This window comes from Schistocerca piceifrons, unplaced genomic scaffold (genome assembly GCF_021461385.2).
Source record: "Schistocerca piceifrons isolate TAMUIC-IGC-003096 unplaced genomic scaffold, iqSchPice1.1 HiC_scaffold_846, whole genome shotgun sequence".
NCBI classification, from domain to species: domain Eukaryota; kingdom Metazoa; phylum Arthropoda; class Insecta; order Orthoptera; family Acrididae; genus Schistocerca; species Schistocerca piceifrons.
In genome coordinates, this window is record NW_025729109.1 from 404,894 (window position 1) to 426,974 (window position 22,081).

The 22,081-nt window shown below is 39.3% G+C and overlaps 1 protein-coding gene across 1 annotated transcript in view; it reads left to right on the forward strand.

The window, feature by feature from the left end:
• LOC124770942 (translation initiation factor IF-2-like) overlaps positions 1 to 6,190 on the forward strand; it is a 38,277-nt gene extending 32,087 nt beyond the window's left edge. Inside the window, exons 2-3 of the mRNA XM_047249241.1 lie at positions 5,380 to 5,598; positions 5,993 to 6,190. Of these exons, the coding sequence (XP_047105197.1) occupies positions 5,380 to 5,598; positions 5,993 to 6,190 (417 nt within the window). The remainder of the gene's footprint in view (positions 1 to 5,379; positions 5,599 to 5,992) is intronic.
• Positions 6,191 to 22,081: the final 15,891 nt, after the last annotated feature.

Consider the following 22,081-nt stretch of genomic DNA (forward strand, 5'->3'; position numbering starts at 1 on the left):
TATCTGGGAGTGGAACAGAAAAGGAAATGATTTGTCGTGGTACAAGGTACTCTCCAACATGCATCACTTGGTTCCTTGTGTAGTGTATTTACTAAAATACAGAAGCAAATTGTGAATGTCTACTGGATTAAAAAATATTAGTTGAAACTAACCTAAAGCTTCATGATTTATAACAAATGTTTTATTCCACATTTAACTGTACCTGATACATTCTGATAATCAGTGACTTGCATCTATAACAATTTTACAATTGGGAGATCTCAGTATTGCTTAGATCTATTAATAATCCAAAATATCACATAAAAATACTCAATTTTGAGATAGTACGTATAGGAAGATGTGATTCGCATATACTGCTTAGTTTACAGAAGAACAAAGATCAAATTTTAAGCATATCGGTAACACAGACTGGATAAGAGCCAATATCTGGGCTAGGGTACTATATTGGATTTTGGCCCCGCTCCTCTACCCCCGCCCTTTCCCTAGGAAGCTTGGTTGGAGTAACAAGATTATCTGTAGCATAGTCTGAGATGTGCATTAGGTTGAAAAGTGATAATTTTGTTGACACTTGTGGAACTCAGCGAGTGACAAATAAAGGTTGTGGTAATAGAGAGAAGTGTAGCATTGCCAAACATTTCGTTTACGTCATATTTAAATGAATTTTCTCATATTTAACGTATTTTACATAATAAAAAATAAAACTACTGAGTGATGCCCAAAAACGTATGTTAGACACTGAACAAGTATCCGGGGTACATTTTGATGCATGTTAGTACATGTATCGTACACAAAGTGCAAAAATTCAAGTGGAGTTCCACTACATGTCTTTTACCACATTTGATCCGTTTTTATGCATTTGCTGCTGGTGGTATGGCTGTAAAGACAAATTAATAGTTAAGTATTGAAATGTCTGAGTGGTAGTTATATTGGTAAGCTGTAGTTAATATATTAAAAGAAAAAAAAACATTTAGAGACATTGTCCTGAAGACGTAATACGTGTTATGCTATAAATCACTCTGCCATTCAATTAATAAATAATTCGTAAGACTCTAATCATTAACTATGACTATGCTTTGGGTTACCATGTCACATTAATTGAGATTATTCACATTCGGACCGTAGGCCTATTTCTACATTTAATTATGATAATGGAAGCTTATTTCAAGCAATCTGTATTGACTTGACATCGCAAAGTGATAGCTTTTCTTTTCCTTTATTGAATTACGATTCCCCCCTAAGGGGGCGGGCTGGCAGCAGCTTAGTATGCTGCTCTCCAGCCTACAGACTTTTTAAAATGTAAGAAGAAGATAAGAAACAATAAAAGCAGGCGATAAAACAATGACGTAAAGTGTAAAACGGTGGAAAATTGTGGAAAAATAAAACATAAAACAAAGGGTTGGCAATGCTAATAAAAAATACATAGGGAGCAGACAGGTAACATAGAAGACAGACAATTAAAATCATGGTGACAATCTGATTTCTGTTCGCAAGAGATATAAAAATTACACCCAGCGTCAGTATGATATCCGTTTGCAACACTTCGGAAAAGACACACAACACTGAACAATCACTGTAAACACTGCACCAAAACGTTGGCACAAAGATGACACACCATAGCCAAGGCCAGATGTGGGGGATGGAACCTGGACAGATGAGGGAAAACAAAGAGGGAGGAGAAGAAAAACGAAAGGGGGGGCGACCGAAGGAGGGAGATGACTCATAAGGGGGGGGAACGGAAGGAGGGAGAGGACTCATAAGGAGGGGGGGGGGAAGGGCAGGGCAGACGCGAGAGGGAATGGGAAAAGGCAGAGGAGGGAAATGCAAAAGGACTCGGGGGAGAGAAGGGGGGCAATGAGAGGGTAGGTGGGGAAAAAAGGGGATGGAAGGGGGGAGAGGGAGCCCAGGAAAAGGGTGGAGGAAAGGAGGGGGATGAGGATCAGAGTTGATAAGAGGGATAAATGGAGGGAGAGAGGGCATCATCCATGAGGGGGAGTTGATGGAAACCACCTTGGGAAAGGAGATAAAGGGTGTAGAGACGGAGGGAAGGGGGGACACCACAGTGAAGACGTGGCAGGGGGTAGGGATGGGAGAGGAGAGGAGCAACCAGGGGGTGGAGGGGATCAAGGCGGCGGGAGGTGTAGAGTATGCGGATATGTGCGAGGAATAGGAGCAGATGGGGGAAAGGCATGAGGTCATAGACGATCCGCATGGGGAACGGGAGGCATATACGGAAGGCGAGGCGGAGTGCATGACGCTCTAGGATCTGGAGGGACTTATAGAACTTGGGGAGGCAGATATCCAGGCACGACTTGCATAACAGAGGATGGGATGGATCAAATATTTGTAGGTGTGGAGGATGGTAGAGGGTGCCACCCCCATGTCCGGTCAGAGAGGAGTTTGAGGAGTCGGAAGCAGTTGTGGGCTTTGGATTGGATGGAGTGGAGATGAGGGATCCAGGTGAGGTGACGGTCAATGGTAAGGTCAAGGTAGATGAGGGTGGGGGTGAGGCAGACAGGACGGACGCAGACGGTAAGGGAGCAAGACAGAAGGTGCGAGTGATATGATCTACGATGATTGCCTGGGTCTTGGAAGGATTGATTTTAAGGAGCCACTTGTTACACCATGCAGAAAAAAGGTCAAGGTGATTCTGGAGAAGGCATTGGGACTGTTGGGGGGGTAGGAGCGAGGGCGAGGAATGTGGTGTCATCGGCATATTGCAAGAGGTGTATGGAGGTGGGGGGGGGGGGGGGGTTGGGACATATCTGCCATGTACAGGAGGTAGAGGAGAGGGGAGAGGACAGAGTCCTGGGGCACACCTGCAGAGGGGTAGAAGGTGTGGGAATTGGCATTATGGATGGTAACATAGAAGGGGCAGCACGAGAGGAAGGAGGCCATCAGGTGGATGTAGTTGACAGGAAGGGCATAGGTTTGGAGTTTAAACAGGAGGCCGGGATGCCAGACACGGTCGTAGCCCTTTTCGAGGTCGAGGGAGACAAAAATGGCGGAGCGACGGGAGTTAATCTGGAGGGAGAGGAGATGAGTGAGTCGGAGGAGTTGGTCATTGGCAGAGAAGGAAGATCGAAAACCACATTGGGTGTCAGGGAGGAGGTGGTTTTGGTGGAGGTGCTGATGGATGCGCCGGGTAAGGATGGATTCCAAGACCTTGCTGAACACCGATGTGAGACAGATAGGACAATAGGAAGAGGCATCAGATGGAGGCTTGTTGGGTTTGGAGAACATCAGGATATGGGAGATTTTTCACAGGTCGGGATAGAAGCCAGTGGCAAGGATGACATTGTAGAGGGTGGTAAGGACTGAAAGGAAGGAGGGAGGGCAGTGTCTGAGGTGGCGGTAGGTAATGCAGTCGGGGCCGGGAGCAGTGTTGCATTTAGTGCGGAGTGTTAGTCTGATGTCCTGTGGAGTGATGGGAATATTAAGTTCAGATGGTGGCCCAAGTACTGGAAGCTAGGAGCAAGGGGAGGAACAGAGGTATTCGTATAGTCCATGATGTCAGGGAAGAGGGAATAATCTAAGTGGGGATCATCTGGGATGGAAGAAACATCAGAGAGGTGAGAGGCAAAGTGGTTCGCCTTACTGAGGTTGTCAGGAAACGGGCGGTCATCAAGAAGGAGAGGGTACTGGGGGATGGGGCAGTTCCCAGTAAGGCGGTGGAAAGCAGACCAATACTTGGAATAGTTTATGGGGGGTGTGGTGTTGAGTTGTGTACATGTCGGGCGCCAGGCACGGCCTTTCTTTGCAGTAAGCAGGTTGCGGATGTGTCGTTGTAATTGCCGGTGGTGGGTAAGTGTGTCCCGGTCATGAGTGCGGAGAAAAGAGCGGTAGAGGCAGCTGGACTCTCGAAGAAGGACGGACTGTGGAGGCAGGGTGGACTGGTGAGGGTTGATGGCTTTGGTGTGGATACGGGTGGCGACAGCATCAGACAAGGTCTGGTGCAGGAAGGCATCAGTGTGAGAGATGTCATCAGGAGATTGGAGGGTAAGGTCGTGGCCGTCAACCTGGGTGTGAATGGAGTCCCAGTAGGCATCCCAGTTGGCACGGGAGTAATCATGAACAAGTTTAGGAGGGATGTTGGGGTGAGGAGCATTGCGGGGTTGGCGACCACAAGAGATAGTGAGGAGAACAGGAGCATGATCACTGACAAGGCAAAGTGATAGCTGACAGCACGCCTTATAAAGGACTAGACTCTTGCAACAGCAAAACACGGGAAGCGACGTTGTTCACAGAAGTTACCACATCCAGTTGAAGGTGGGGAGTGTCTCCCAACAGTACGCACTTGCCTGTTTTGATGTTTACTGACCGGAAGTTGGTTTCACGTGACAAGGCATCCTGTTCGAAGACGTCACTCATGTCGATGTTTGGCTTGTGCTCCATTTAACTGCTTTCGTTGTTTGTTGCTGCTTCTTGTTATTTCGTTGCTGCTGTTCCGTTTTGTTACTGTTTCTTGTTATTGTTTAGTTTGTTTTGGTAAACATGAGTGATTCCCACGAAACGCTCTATAACTGTGAGGAATGCAGTTCAGAGTTTAAAATGTGAAAGAACCTCTATGCCCAAATGAGGAAAGTTCATGAACCTGACATCCACGTGTCTAAAAAAGGAAAAGGCAGTGAATTGTGTCCCCAGTGCGGAATTGCATTTATGAGATTCAGTTCATTAAAACGGCATCAAACAACTGTGCGTGGCATGAAGTCAAAGGAAAACAGTCGGAAATGGCGCATAAGTTACCCACAGTGCTCTCTCTCGTTTCTCACCTATGACACCCTGATAACAAATATTCAAGAGAACCATGATGTTAGTTTTGAGTGCCAGGAGATAGAATTTGTTTGTCTTGCTGGTTTGTTTTTTATATTTATTGTGTTAGTCACGTTTTAGTAAATTTTGTTGGTCACAAGTACATGACTTAAAAATACTGCCATAAAATTGTTTTCAGACTTTGAAGAGTGGAAAATTTCTTACGAAAAAGTAAACCATGTTCGTTATGTAATGAACTGTTCGGAGCAGAAGCGACTAGAAAAACGTGTTTGGTATTACCACTGCCATTGTTCTTTCAATTTCAGTTCTAAAGGTACAGGTGCCAAGTGTGTCAAAAGTAGGGGCACAAATGAAATAGGCAGTACGTGTCCCTCCAACATGCAAGTGACAATAACAGACAACAAATGGTGTTTAAAATTTTTTCCAAAACGTATGGGACACACCCAAGATGTTGGAAGAACATTTCTGCATAGGAACGAGAGGGCAGAGTTGGCAGATAAAATGGATAATGTGACACTTATGTACATGAAACATGAAATTATCAAATTTATTTGTGTGAACAGACATGTAGAGTCTGTCAGTGTGCTTCATTTTTATTTCTATTTTCAGGACGGCTGTCACAAGGTGTTCCTGTTGGACGATTTCTACAAGATGTGCAAAATGCACCAATCACTGCAAGTGTGGAGAGAATCCGTCTCCTTGAGAAAGAAGGATTTGCGTAATGTAAAAAGGGATTTTGATATAGGTTATGAAATGAAGAAGCATGAAAATGATAGAATGAGTGTGAAATTGTGGGTTGAAGAAATGATGAGACAAAGTGACAACCCAGTACTGTATTTCAAGCAGCAAAAACAAGTGGATCATAGTTTTCAAGATGAAGACTTTATTCTTATTATAATAACAGTCTTTCAGGCTGAACAACTTCTAAAGTATGGAGAAGATAAAATATGTGTAGATGGCACTCATGGCATCACTGCATACGATTTTCAACTTTTTACTATTGTCGTTGTTGATAGATATGGTGCTGGAATGCCAGTTGCATTTTGTTTTTCAAATAGGGGAGACGTGCTTACTGTTTTTTTACTTCAAATATGTGAGAGAAAGGGTGGGCACTGTAAAGACCCATGTGTTTATGTCTGACGATGCACCAGCATTTTATAATTCATGGTCAGCAGTAATGGAACCTGTGCCAAACCAGTTGCTGTGTTCTTGGCATATACAGCGGAACTGGTCTCAGAATTTAAGGAGAATTGCTGGAGGTAGTGAGAAAAAATCAGCAGTGTTTAGATCACTAAAGCAACTTCAGACTGAACTGGGTATAGATGTTTTTAGTTGTTGTCTGGAGAAAGTGGTGGAAGACTTATTGAATGATCCAGATACTGCAGAATTTGGCAGGTACTTTCTTAAGATGTACTGCTAGTGAGTGGAAAAGTGGGCGTATTACTTTAGGCACTGATTGGTGCAGTTACTTGGAGTCCCTACATAAAGTAATTAAATACAGTTACCTAGAAGGGAAAAAGTGCAGAAGGCTGGACAAGTCATTTAACACTTTGTTATGTTTAGTGAGAGACAACATATATGGGAGCTTAGTGAAGCTCTCAAAACACAAACAATGCTCTAGGGTGTCAAGAGTGAAAGCAAGCCACAACAATAGCTCAGAGATAACAAATGGTATTATTTTATACAGGGGTGAAGGGTTGTGAAGTTTATGTTGTTGTAAAAAATTCAGAACTGGAGTGCGAAAGAAAATGTTCACTTAAGTGTAACATCTGCAACATATGTGTGCATTTGTATAAATGCAGCTGTTTAGACAACATTTTAAATTTTAACATAGGTAAGCATATACATGCATGTGCCAAATCATTGTCTGGTGCTGTCCAGGAGAGTGAACAGTGTTCCTTGCCCTCTAGTGCAGACAATGAATATGTGTCAGCACTGCTTTCTGGCAATTCAGAAAAATCTGCTGACACATTTGAACAGGATGTGATGTCTCACTGTGAAACTATAGTTGCACTCAGAAAAGGAACACAGTGTGGACAGGAGACTAAGGCCAAAGTATTGAAGGGTCTGAAGAAGATCATTGGCAATCTTAATAAAGATTTCTCTTTCTCACAAGAAAATACAGTAAATGTGAATGCCAAGATTGAATCTCAGGCTAGATTTTTTTTCCACAAAGCAGAGAAGGATTTTGTCAGGGGTGATGAAGTGTTAAAAAAAAGTAAACTCCAGGTTGGAATATCAACAATATTAGGAAAAAAATAGTTTGCTACTCACTGTAAAGGTGACAGGTTGAGTTGCAGACAGGCACAATGTAAAGAATGTTACACATTTAGTTTTTGGCCAAAGCCTTCTCCAGAGAACAAAACACAAACAGATTAACACTAGCAAGCACACATTTCCAATGTCTCCCACTGCAGATAGTGGACATGTGTGCAGGGAGTGTGCTTGCGTGTGTAAATCTGTTTGTGTTTTCTTTTCTGAAGAAGGCTTTGGCCAAAAGCTAAATGTGTAATAGTGTTTACATTGTGCCTGTACAGAGAATAGCAAACTATCCTTTTCCTAATATTGGTAATGCGCACATAAAGGTCTTCTTGTACATTATGGCAATTTTGTGTGTGTGTGTGTGTGTGTGTGTGTGTGTGAGAGAGAGAGAGAGAGAGAGAGAGAGAGAGAGAGATTCCATGTAGTTGAAGGTGAATAAAAATTTAAATTTACTTATGCATTTTTTGAGTTTTGTTAATCATGGTATACTAAAATAATGCTATTCCACTATCTTGGCCCATTCCAACTGATTCTACAATTCAGTAATATCTAATTGTGTAAATAAAACTGAATTGCACAATGAAACATTATAATTGGTGTGTATCAGTGTTTGGTAAAGGATTTGAGTTAACAGAAGACAACAAAGAAAGTAATCGAGTTTTTCATGATTTTACTACTGTGTTTGAGCACAAAAATCAAGGATTTAGTGTCACGCTACAACAAGTCTTAGTTTCTATGTAAAAGAAAACTGGCGTAAGTTCTCAAAAGTGCTTAAATGTCACGTCTGTTATGACAAAATACTTTACCATGCACAGAGTTTTCCTGTGTTGCGACTTTTTTTGGTCTTCTGTGGATAGCTATAATCAAATTTGGTTTTGATGGTCTGAAATAACACTTTAAATGCATTAATCACAGCCACCTGTGAGTCTACTGCAGATAGTGCTGTTTGAGAAGAGTTTAATGTTTCCTTGTTAATGATCCTTTTTGTGAATACATTATTAGAATGCTAGGAAACAGCTGATTGATTATTAGTTCTCTTTGTATTAAGTCCCATGACTAGTGCTCTGTTGACAGACGTCATTGGGTCAACTAAAATCATCTCATAGTTCCATGTATTTAGATTTGAGATAACAGTGTCAAGGCAGGCATCACCTCTGGTTGGTAAATGACATGCTACAAATAGTCCATAAACGGTTAATAGATGCATAAATTTTCCTCCTTAGAACTCTCCTTGCAAAAGCGTACATTGAAATGAACACCCAGTGCAATTTCTGATTTCAAGTGCATTAAATAGCATAGCCAAGACTATTTAGATGAGAAAATTTTCAAAGTTGCCATCTGGAGAATGGTGTACTAGACATCAATTACTATAATAAGATTTAATAACTCCAAAGCAGCCAACTCTAAATCTAGGTCCACACAGTAGCTTTTTAAGTCAATTTCTTTAACACTAGATTTTCGGTTGGTATATTTAGATACACCACCGAAGGAAGCAGGTGTTCTGCACCATACACTTATTTAATTTAGGTATTCACTTCAGTTATACTACCCTGCTTCCTGTGCTCATAACCAATGTATACACAGACACAGTAAAATTGGCTTCACTTCTATAAAGAGTGATAACACATTAAGTTTAGTTCTAAGACACAGGCACTGCATGTGATTATGGGAGTAACTTTCTGAGCAGTATTTGATCCCTTTACACTTAATTCTTTTTTCTGTTTGTCGCAGAAAAGATTATTTCAAGGAATATTGGCGACTCTCTGGAGTAAAAAAAAATAAAAAAAAAAAAAAAAAAAAAAAAAAAAAAAAAGATACATCACAATATTTTTGGGCCATGTAGCATTATCCATTACATTATATCTAAGCTCAGAGTAAACACTTTCAAGCTTTGCAGCTGCCAAGTTGTCATATTTAGGGAAGTTTTTTTGTTTTGCTGCAAGCTAATGACGTTTTCTAGAGTTGTACAAATTATGACTCTGTTCAGGCGTAGCCATTACCTTTTTTCACCATACAGCATTCCTTATGCAGGTTTTCAACAGGGCTGGAACTATACTATGGCTACTTAAAAGCCGCTTTTCGTCGTCCAAAATATTAAAAATAGCCTACTTCATATTTCCCGGTTTGGTCCCCCTACATGTGAATGCGAAATAAACACTTATGAGCAGTATAGCCTTGTGTTAACTTTTTAACCACTTTTATTTTCAATATTTAACGCACATTTCGTTATAACAACTAAGATCCACAGACGGAAAAAAAAACTGACTAATCGGCAGAATATTTCGGTGTACCGTATCTGTACGCATATAAATCAATTAGGCAAATTTCAATATGGGCCTACTGCGGAACTTTTACACTATTCTGTTTTTTGAACATGAAGGACTAAAACATAAGATGGAAATTACTTCATGCTTAACTAATTCCTTCGGTATTCACGGGTGCAATTGCATGAAAACCGTCCTCACTGCCAAGTGTTTACTGAAGGGACAGTCACGTGTAGAGGTGGCAAAAAATAACGTAACTGATAGAAATAACCGGTTACTGAGAAGTAACGGTTACTGCGATAACCGTTCCTCTGATTCTGGCAGTTATTTCAATAACTGTTTAGTGTCAACAGTGCCTCGCGCCATCTGTTGACCGAAGATCGTACTGCGCATTTGGAGGCGTTCTATAGACCATGGGAATAACTGTGAGACTGCGCGCCATCTGTTGATAAGAACTGTGTACTATTTCGTGGGCCTTCGTTACTTTTAGCATAAACAATTAAATAAAGTTAATGTCCGAGCCGTGGCTGATAGGAGCTGCAGTACAGGCATTAACAAGTACGGTCGTTCCCTTAAGCCACCGCCTTACGTGTTAATTTAGCCTGGACTGGTAGTACAAGGAAAGTTACTAAGGAATTCGAGCGACTATGGAAATAACTGTCAGAGCCGGTATTCTCCTCTGGCAGTTATCCTTATTGGCTCGTAGTTCTAGTTCTCTGGTGGTTATCGGGCTACCACCACAGATAACCTGGAAGCTGGTAACGGAATAACTGTGTGTCTAGACGTTCCTGACTCGGTGACTCCAGTTAAAGGTCGTAGTTCCAGGTGATATTTCCAGAGAGTAACTGGAGCGAACAAATATTTTCGTACTGCTATGGAAATAGCCGCTGGCCATCACGAATGACAAATAACATGTCAGAAAGTATAACATAATACAGTGGAATATAATAATTATTATCCTCATCATTTGTCAGGAGATTGTCAAAATACGTGAATATATCACAGTAACTGCTAATATTTACAGAATTGGTACACTGACAGAATAAAACACAGTTACGTACTTTTAATAAATTTATCGTACACAGAATACCCGATCTTGACTGTTGCAACCAAGTGCTGTCAAAACTGAAATATAGCAGAATTTTTACCTAAGCTGGTCTATCAGTCTCTGTTACGATATGCATCTACAGAGTAGGAGGAGGGGTCACTGGTCACTGGAAGCGTCTGATTCCACACGTCTGCTTCGACGTAAAGGTGTTGTGGTGTGTGAATGTCATTACGGCACGGTGTTTATGAGTTGGTTTTTGTGTGTGTGTGTGTGTGTGTGTGTGTGTGTGTGTGTGTGTGGGGGGGGGGGGGGCTGTCGATCTAGGTTGCAGTGCCGGAATTTGCTGGTGGTAAATAATTTTTTTTTTTCCTAGCTGTGATGTTTTGTGTATTTATGAAGTACTGAATGTGATTTAATTTATGTAGGGATGATTGATTTGTGGACTTTTGGGATTGTGGTTTTATTTTTCGCAGTTGTAGGTGTTGGTTTTTTGGCATCAGTAGCTGTGGTGGACCTATATAGGTCACCGGATAATGACCGATTCCCATTTTCATAATTGTGTGTGTTGATGTTTTAGTATCGTCATCTGAGGTTGACCTATGTAGGTCAAGGGAAATGTCTGATTCCAATTTTCGTACTTTCAGTTGTGGGTATCGGTGTTTTGGTATGGTCACCTATAGTTGACCTATATTGTTCAAGGGAAGTGTCCGATTCCTTGCAGATTTTTGTTGGTGTAGCAGAATGCTGTATTTTTTTTCTTTTTGTTCTTCATTTTGTGTTGGGATCATGGTGTGTTTTTTTTACTAGCTTGTCCTCACCCTAAAACCCCCAACTTCCCGCAGTTCTCCCATTGGTTTGATTGTATTTTTGGTGGGAAATGTTATTGTATTATTTATATGTATCTTCGTGTTTGTTGCCATGTGTATGTAGTGACGTCATAGACACACTTAAAATAGACATTTCCGGCATATTGATGATGGGTGGAATCAGACACTTATGTATCAAATAGTCATTCAAACACACTGTAAACCGTGCCTTATCTGAAACCAAGTTTTTAATGGTTGCTGACTTGCTGGCAGCTTATTGAAAATGCATGTTCCTGAATATTGGACCCCTTTTGGACCAAGGTAAGTAATTTTAGGTCTTTATGTGGATTGCTGTTCCCATTTCTAGTACTGATATTATGTATTAAGCTATTGGTTGGAAATACTTGTAACAAATTTCATTAAGGAATAAATATACTAGGAAGCAGTGGTTAGAATACAAAGTTCCTTGAACAGGTTCCTACATGATGTTCTTGAATTGATACCACAAACGATTTTTATTACACGCTTTTACATGCGAAAAACTTTTGCTACGTTTGATGAGTTACCACAGAATATGTTCCCTTATGAAATAATAGAATGAAAAAATGTGGTATGCCCTTCCCAACTGAATTTATTATCGAGTTGTAGTCCCAGAAATGTAACACTGTCAACCTTTTCGATCTGCATGTCTTCATATGTTATAAACATGCTGTCGCTGGAGAAATCGAGCAGTTTGCAAATCTGACATAAAACTTGGATTAGCGTACTCACACTTTCCCCAATAGGACTAGCTTTTACAGCACAGGAGTAAACGAATCTGTCACATTACGTATATTTTTTGTTGTATTACAAGGCTGTACACTTTATTCTATTATGTGAGCAGCACAAGAAATTAAGCTTCGAATTTAACCTACAGTACTCAGTTTACATATTATTTCATAATTAAAAACGCACGTTGTTAACATTTTACTTAAACAGTGCTTTGGCGAAGTTCCGCGTACTTTCTGTCGCAGCTGCGAAGATAATATTTCTAATAGCGACCGATAACCTACAAACATATAATCTGAAACACTAATAATCGTTCTAACATCAACTAAAATGTACCCGGAGTTAATAAGCTGAGGTTATGACACGATTCCTACGACATTCCTGCTATTTCACACTACTCGCAGTTATACTGATAACTAAACTGATGGATTCCAACTATGTCGTTATTTAACTGTCGGAGTTATCGGTATTCGCTAGCGAAAAATAACTTGGCAGTTATTAATAACCGTTAACGATAACGGTTATCAAAGAATAACTGGAACTGTGATAACGGTTACTCCAGAATAACCGTTTGGCCCACCTCTAGTCACGTGACTTACGGCAGCCAAACGTCAAGACAACAAAGTGCGCAGTAACGGGAGACACTCCCGTTGAAGGTGTTGCGAGTATTAGCTTTGAAGACGAATTTTTTGGCGGGCAGAAAGATCTGTGTTTGTTATTGTTATCGACGAGGTGGTATATGCCACTTGGAACTTTTGTAGTAACTAAGTAATAGGCTTTGTGGTTTTGTGGTTTCTAAGAGACGGAAAGCGGAACGCAAAATTGTTCGACAGAAAACAGGAAACGTCATATACATTCGCATTCTGGGAAGCAAACAAGCTGATCGATTAAAATGATTGGGGTTAGAATATCGTATTTTCCCATAGGATATAAATGTATAGAAGTTATTTAATACTGAGACGTATGTACTCAAGCTGCACTATAGTGTTGTACTTACGAACGTTATAAACGGCAGATTTAGTTCCATAGCCGTGTAGTATGCAACTTAGTACTATGGTAGTGGCTGTTGGTAGGTTTCTTCAAATGTAGACCTAACTCTCGTTCAATCATGCCTTTAAGTAATGGAATTGTTGAACTTTATTTTTAGTCACTGAAGCATACAGCTATGAAGCTCGCTTAAAACAGGAAAAAAAATTGCAGCAAAACTGGAAATACAATGGGAAATTTGCATTTGCAAAACAAGATGCTGAAATAGCAGGCAAGGATTCATATGAATGTCTCGCCTGACATTCAGAAAATTCGAAAATCAAATAAATGTCTAGTAAATTCACTCTTCATTATTAATCGTAAGTACCACTAGGGAGTAAATGGTTTAGGATGTAAGTATTAGAATTTCAGTGTTAGAATGGACAATTTTTGGATCTAGCTGCGATGCTTAGAAAGAAAATGATGTAGCACAGATTGAATAAAAGTATTCTGTTTGTGAACCAGTACAGTGAGAAAGATCTCGTTAATTGCAAAGCAGGCAGTACTGGCCTTCTTGGGTTTAACCAAAAACATGCAAACTCTGAACAAATGTTCCACAAGTAATTAAGTTTCATTCTTGATAATTTAGTCCTGTTTTCTTGTCAATTGGCAGTCATTGCCTCATCACTATTTCCTACCTGAGGCTAACGTCAGCTTATTTGCACAAGGTCAGGTGCTGATGCTACACTCATCTCCTTTGTCCCGTAATGTCATGGTGAGCCTTGATGTTTTTAAGTCTTTGTCTTTTTAGATTGTGTGCTGTAGTATCTGGTGCCTGTCTGCTGTGCTGTATGTTTTTTAGTAAGTAGTTTGACATGAATTGAATGTTTCATGTTGGTACTGAAAGAATTTGTGCTGGCTTTCTGGTGAGTTACTTTGAATTTGCGTATTTTAGCTGATGGTTTCATTTTTATGTTTGGAAATATCGGTGCCGTGTGTTTCTTGTTGTCAGAGAGTTAATATTTTTCTTTTTTCTTCTGTTGTGAAGAAGATATAGATATTTATGAGAAGCTCATTGTTTGTTGCAATGTGTGAAGTTGTTTGTGTACATTAAAATTGGTGGTGCTGAAAGTTTTCATGAATTTTCGGGATTTCCTTGTTAGTGTTCGGTAATTGTTGGAATATTAGTAGTAGGTATCATGGGTACTGATGTACCATCATTGTTTAGGATACATTTCTGATATTAGTCATGTGAACATGGTTTGGTTTGTTGTACTGAGAACTTTGGTTTAGATAGAGTAAGTGAAAGTGTTGTATCTAGGGCTTTGCTTGAGCTTTGTGGGTGAAGTGAAATTAGCAATACCATGTTTTAGAGTGGTTGGTTCCTTGTATTGAGGGTTTTGTTGGTGCTGTGTAGCTCAAGTGAAAATTGTGTTGAGTTTTTTATTAAGTTTGAGGATTTTGTGTGCTTGATTTTTGGGTGAATATTTGTTTTGAAGCGATGTCATTATTCTTATTGTTGTTTATTTAGTTTGTCCTCTTCATTTGGTTCGCAGGTGTAATGAGTGGTATCGTGGTCACCATATTGTATGTGTTTGAAATACTGTACACCATGTTGATGACATTACTGGTCGAAACAGGCAGGTGGAGTCATGACTTTACGCCAATCTATCTTTTATAATTGAGAAGTAGATCGCTTTATATACACTGATTTTGTTCTACTTCTACTTCTGCATCCATACTCCGCATGCAACCTGACGGTGTGTGGCGGAGGGTACCCCGAGTACCTCTATCGGTTTTCCCTTCTATTCCAGTCTCAAATTGCTCGTGGAAAGAAGGATTATCGGTATGCTTCTGTGTGGGCTCTAGCTCTAATTTCTCTGATTTTATCCTCATGGTCTCTTCGCGAGATATACGTAGGAGGGAGCAATATACTGCTTGACTCTTTGGTGAAGGTATGTTCTCAAAACTTTAACAAAAGCCCGTACCGAGCTACTGAGCGTCTCTCCTGCAGAGTCTTCCACTGGAGTTTATCTATCATCTCCGTAACGCTTTTGCGATTACTAAATGACTGATTCTGTAACGAAGCGCGCTGCTCTCCGTTGGATCGTCTCTATCTCGTCTATCAACCCTATCTGGTACGGATCCCACACTGCTGAGCAGTATTCAAGCAGTAGGCGAACAAGTGTACTGTAACCTACTTCCTTTGTTTTCGGATTGCATTCCCTTAGGATTCTTCCTATGAATCTCAGTCTGGCATCTGCTTTACCGATGATCAACTTTATTTGATCATTCCATTTTAAATCACTCCTAATGCGTACTCCCAGATAATTTATAGAATTAACTGCTTCCAGTTGCTGACCTGCTATTTTGTAGCTAAATGATAAGGGAACTATCTTCCTATGTATTCGCAGCAAATTACACTTGTCTACATTGAGATTAAATTGCCATTCCCTGCGCCATGCGTCAATTCGCTGCAGATCCTCGTGCATTTCAGTACAATTTTCCATTGTTACAACCTCTCGATACACCACAGCATCATCTGCAGAAAGCCTCAGTGAACTTCCGATGTCATCCACAAGGTCATTTATGTATATTGTGAATAGCAACGGTCCTATGACACTCCCTGCAGCACACCTGAAATCACTCTTACTTTGGAAGACTTCTCTCCATTCAGAATGGCATGCTGTGTTCTGTTATCTAGGAACTCTTCAATCCAATCACACAATTGGTCCGATAGTCCATATGCTCTCACTTTGTTCATTAAACGACTGTGGGGAAGTGTATCGAACGCCTTGCGGAAGTCAAGAAACACAGCATCTACCTGTGAAACCGTGTGTATGGCTCTCTGAGTCTTGTGGACTTCGGATATAGTTTGTGTGTGTTTTGCTTACTTCAAAATAATGCTGTGTTCCAAGGACCATTGGTCTGTTTCTATCAAAATGGTGTAAATTACGTTACATTTACACTATGTGTCTTTGTTTATGGCTACATACTGGCTTTTTACAGATTACCAGCTAACTTATTGGGTGAAAAGTAATGATAATGAACATATTGGTCTTCGTCACTGCCCATGTTACTGTTACAGAATGTTTACATCTACTTTTAAATAGCACAAGCAATTATTGTAGTCTTTTTATACCGCAAGGTTTTTGTTAAATAGCCACCTTTGGAGCAGAAGTTGCCAGAAGCAGCAATTACAGTTCAGATTTAAATTTTTGTAATGGTTTACAGCAGTCAGTTGTCTTTTGTTTTATTCTTCTGTCTCTATTTACCATGACTGGTTTTAAGTTAACAAGCGATTTATCATCAGATGGTATATAATTATTGCATATTTGCAGCTTTCTTGTGGCTCATGTAGTTATCGCAAGAGAAAGAAACATATATGCACTGAATGTGGTTAGAAATATGTACAGTTCACACCTGCAATAAATATGTACCATCTGATGATAATGATTCAAAACTGGTCTTGGTAAATAAAGATTGAAAAATAATACAAAAGGTGTCTGACAGCAATTTCTGGAAATTCTTTTAAAGCACCTCTCAGATTGTATTAGTGGGACACTAATGAAAAACTTTTGTGGCTATTGTTCAATGCTTTTGTGAACCTTTGGCAGTCTTAGTGATAAACAATTATTATGTTTTTTCTAAATTTTGATTAAAATAACCACTTGGTTGACAGACAGCAATGGTGGCACAAGGTCGTTCATTATATACTCATTCCACATACTTAGAATGAGCAAGAGCTGCACATGCAATGCAAATAGAGCAAAACATACATTCAGATTACTTTTATTATTGTCATTGTCAGCAGCAGTGGGAAGTACATCAGTGGAGATGGTGAATAGGGCAACAGTTGTCTCTCGACTTCCTGTGCATCGTACTACAGCTGAGAAAGCTGTGTGGTGCCTAAAAAATCAGTCATTATAACGGGCACATAGGTGTCAAGAAAAAATGGCAGTTGGCTCACTCTTAGCCACTGCCACAATCACAGAGTTATTCTAATCAAGGGGCAGTGTGGTTGTGAGAAAATCAGTTCAACCTGAAATTTGATCTGCACTATCAATACAAGATAGAAATATAACTTTTGTGTAAACTTTGCATCCTTAACTAGGATTTAACTAAGTTATGTACTATGGTATGAAGATATTTGAGAATCTCCCATCCAACATACAAGAAGTAATTAGTTAGCAAATTCAAAGGAAAATTTGAAACATATCTCATTTGTGACTCCTTCCACTGGTTATCGTAATGCAGGGGTTTGATTCCTTCTTTAGATGAATGGCAGGTAGTGTGTTGTAAGCTGTTCTATGTAATTACATATTTAGGTTACTGTGTTCTTTGAAAAAATACTTGATTAATGAAGTAAATATTAAGTTTCTTATGAGACATCTTGCACCTACCTAATGTAAGCGAAGTGGCAGCAGCTTTCTTTCTAGTCCACTAGAACACATTTAACTGGCATAAACAGCACTAGCATTAAGCAGTATTGTGATGGTTTCTCGTTAATGAGTGTACAGCTTAAGCAATATTTGGTTGTCTTTTGTTAATGTTTACCTTTACTTGCTCCCTATAGGTTCACCTTCTTGGTGGTAGAGTAGAAGAAATTTCTATTCTTGTTCACCTTCTTGGTGGGATGTGCAGGATATGATGAATGAGTAGAATAAATTTCTATTCTTTTGATATTGTGATGGTTTATGTATGTCAAGCCATGTTAGTTAATGTATATAACGTGAAGGTGCTGTTAGAATGCTTAATGCCTTGAACACGCACCTACATAATTACTGTTGGTAAATCCGTAGCGTCACTATCTTCAGCAGCCCAGTTGCAATGTGAATGCAATACATGGTCAGATAAGCTGATTACATGTTCCACCATTTAACAACTTAATATGTGCTCAAATGCAGGAGATTTTACTCCTAGGCACTTCATTTGAGATTGATTTGCACCTCATTGGTGACAGAGTGGTGTATTCAACATACAAAATTCATGTTACTCATCAGTACATACTTAATTCTTTTCTAATTTGACATTTAGTGATGTTATTCTAATTTGATATCTAGTGATGTTATTCTACTTAATGTTCGTTCTTTCCATTACTTCCACATTATATCAAAAAATACTCAATAATTCATTCAATATATCTTTGATTTATTTTCAGAAGCACATTGCAAATCCAGTACCACAACAGAGTGACTACAGGATTGCACAACCAAACGTTCTCTGCCACCACCCTATATTTACTGTAATGGTTACTTGCGATAGGCAACAGCCAGTACCTAAGATCATTATTTTTATTTTACCATCTGTGCAAAATTAATGTGTCTGGTAATCTATTAATGTAATGTCACTGTCTGTAGTAGTATCATAGATAGACTTTAAGAAAATGAAATGGTTTACATTCCACTGTGAAAACCCACTGTCATAAAATGTTTATTGGCATGGATGATGTGAAACCTCCCTCTCACTTATCGACCTCAATGACAGTGAAAAATTAAACTGCGTGCACCTAATGGAAATTTGGGAAAAGCAATCGTCATCGAAGTTAATTTGTCAGTAAAGAGGGAGGAAAGGGTTACATCTAAATGAAAGGAAAAATGCAAATGAAATTGGTGGAAATTAATTTTGAGAAAAAGGTAAAATTAATTATGAAAGTAAATGTGCAGTTGTTACGTTAGCAATTAATTGGTGTTAATTAGATGTTTGAGATTTGGGGAAAATTATGGTCGCCAGTCCTATGGACAACTACTATAATAACTGAAAAAGAAAGGTTATTGCACATATAATTAGCACTAAAAGTGTGGCAATTGAAGGTTGACATGTGTTGTGTGAAGACTGAAAGTTTGTCAGAAGTAACAAATTTCGCTACACTCTGACTTAATTTAGCAAAAGAATTAATAAAACCGGAAAATTGAAAGTTAATTTAGTGACTGAAATTAATAGTGAATTCTGTTTCTGAAGCACTACGAAATTCAATAAAATAAGGTTAGTCTTGGGCTACCTCAACAATCATTTCAAAAGCTACTTGAATCTACGCAATTTAGAAATAAGAGATTTAACTTTGAACTTGAATTAAGTGATTCTGAGCAATTAACAATAGTAAAATTTAGTACATACCAAGCTGGGCTGCAGTCACAAGTAAGCTAAAATATGGTAACAAAACTAGCACTTTTCATTTGTGCTTATGTAAGCTAAATATTATAGCCAGCTATGAATACTTTAACTGAATTTTGAAATTAAAGCAGCAAAATGGAATGATATTACTTTAATGCTGGCATTTAAATTTCAACGACACTCGGGTTCATTCTGGAAAAGGAAGGGACCCTGCTTGGTAATGCAATTGGGACAATGAGCAACAAAGGTTCATGCTAAGTTGCTGTAATTTTGTGAATGGAACAATTTTAAAAGCTAAGGTCGGCCATACAGTTCTATAACGTTACGTGCATCCAGTCTTCCTTGTTGGTTGGTTGAAGGTTTGAAGTCGTCAGTCGAGGAGGTGGCGACAGTCACTCATTGTCGGCCGTCGCTGTTGCAGAAGCTGGATGTTGGCGCGCCTTCTTTTTGACACAGTCATGATGCGAAACGGGCTCTTGATGTGCGCTAGGTAATGCTTCCCGCCCACAACACCATATCAGAAACTATCATAGCAAGTCGAGTGCAACCACATGCTGCCAAATCCCGAAAGCGCGGCAATTCGTGGGAGCATCACACAACATAGCTGCTCAACCGCACTACTCCAGCCAGACCCTCTCTGCCCACGCACCATGCGGCAGAGTTAACACTACCAAAGATCCTAAACACTTTGGTTCTCCACATGACCTATCGATGTAGTCATTCGATAGCATAGTTTTCCCTAGGCCAGACCCAGCATAAAAATACAAACAATATTTACAAAACAAACTATATATATATATACAAACAGTAAAATAATTACAATATATAAAGAGACAGAAATGTCATATCTTCAGGTGACAAAATAAGGAAAAAATTTATAGTACAATAGATGGAAATAGGAGGATATGCATTTCCGGCGTTACACGTGCCCCACATTGTCTGAGGATGTTTGTGTAACCTAAACAGACTCAGAAAATGTCCCAAAAAAGAAACAGCGGAAATGCATATGCTCAAAACATCAACAAAAATTAACCATAAATCAATTTTTAGACCATAATAATTGAGTGGAGACACTCCTAACCTTATTCCACTCTGTCATGTTACACAAAAGAAAACAGGTTGACAATATATTAAAGTTCAAAGAAAACATAGAAAATGGTTTAGCTATTCTAAAATCAGCAAAATTCATATCAGTATCAAGAAATGGAATACTATTTACAAAATTATTCAGAGTACATGGTCATAAAAACAAGTAGATCAAAATACGCAAAATAATAATTAATTACATAGAATACACATATTTATATAACCTTTTCATAATTAATACTCTCGCCATGAGAGTCCGCTTAACGCTAAACAAGAAAATGATATACAGCAGATAGACAAAAACATAAATATTGACAGCAGAATTCTTTCACATCAGCTGTCCGGGAAGAAAAACATCTCCGCCTTCCGTACCTGCAAGTACAAAGAATGCCGACAACGGCACAAGAGCCGACAGCAGCACAAGAACCGACAGCGGCTCCGCCTCGCCAGTATTGTTGCGCCCACCTGTGTGGAACGCTTGATCTCACTTGCCCTTGTAACGGCGTTTCCAGAACGTCCGTTTCACTGAATTCTTTCGGAAAAACTCACTCCCGAGTAATCTCAAAGAGTCCATTAACACTATCACAGTGGATAACTCAACACCGTCCATCATCACACACATGTACTAACCTGAAACTCAAGACAGCGTCTAAGTACATCGGCAATGACTAGTAAATCATATATTTATGAAATATTACAGCTATTTACAAAATCATATTTACAATCTTTAATCTATTGTGACTCAGCTGAAAACTTAGACTAGCAGCTTGGATTGGATTTTTCAATTGATTAGTAATCAGTTACTCTTAAATCATTTAATCAAAATTAATTACTTATTAATTACAAATTCTTTAACAACCTCTAGGTCAGGCAAAAGCATGGCAATCTATCAAATCGTTAAATCTTACACTCTATTACATCTTGTACAAATTACCCATTCTGTGGTATTAATCAATCCTAGGTTGGTACAATTTCAAGTCTACAATGTTCCGTATACCTAATAGTTTTCCAGAGCTTGGATACTCTAAGCAATAAGCATTTGTGTGAGGTGTACCAATGACTTTATATGGTCCATTATAAAGAAACTAAAATTTAGAGATTGCATTGTCTATCTCGCTCGATTTCTCATGAGCTTTCACAAGTACTAAGTCTCCGATTGCAAACTTGGCAAAACGCGCTTTAGCATCATGACGACGTATGCGAGCATCGGCTTTTAGCTTCATTATTTCTCGCAAACGATCTTTTTTCACACCAATACTAATGTCAATCCGTGGAGGGAATCTGATTATCTCTTCCACAAGTCCCAGTTTGTCTGAAAACACACTCTTATTCGTCATTATTACTTCACACAGGCCTCGTCTTTGTCGTGTGTTACGTTTGACACACCGTCTACAATACTTTCCAATTCACTATTTTCAATGCCGAGATTCCTCAGGTTACAGTAGTTCAAATTCATACCTACGTCAATGGCATCCGGCTATTTAACAATGTGTATAGGCTGGTATTGCCTATCCACACCGTCTCCTGCCTCGTCTAAACTAACTACTGTTGTTTTATCTTGTGACCTACATGTCAAAGTTTTGCTTTCGCAATTAATCACTGCACGGTACTTTAATAGCCAATCTAACCCGATAATTACTTCTGTAATTAAGTCTGGCACGACGACAAACTCTTGTTCAAATTGTGCCCCACACATCTTGAAGTTGACAAAAATCTGTTTTGTGACCGGTTTACTGGCCTTCCCAGTAGCACTGATAATTTTCACTCCTGTTACTGGCATAACTACGATACCAGGTCTGTCTTTCAGTAACTCAAATATTTTCCCAGATACAGCACTCAATTCTGCACCGGTGTCAATCAACACGTTTAGTTGTAGGCCGTGCATATTAACAGACACTACTAGCTGTCTACACTTATCCTCGACTGTTTCTTTATTTTCTCACAATAAATCCTCGTCTATATCCAGGTCATTCCAAAAAAACCATCCGGCTTCGATC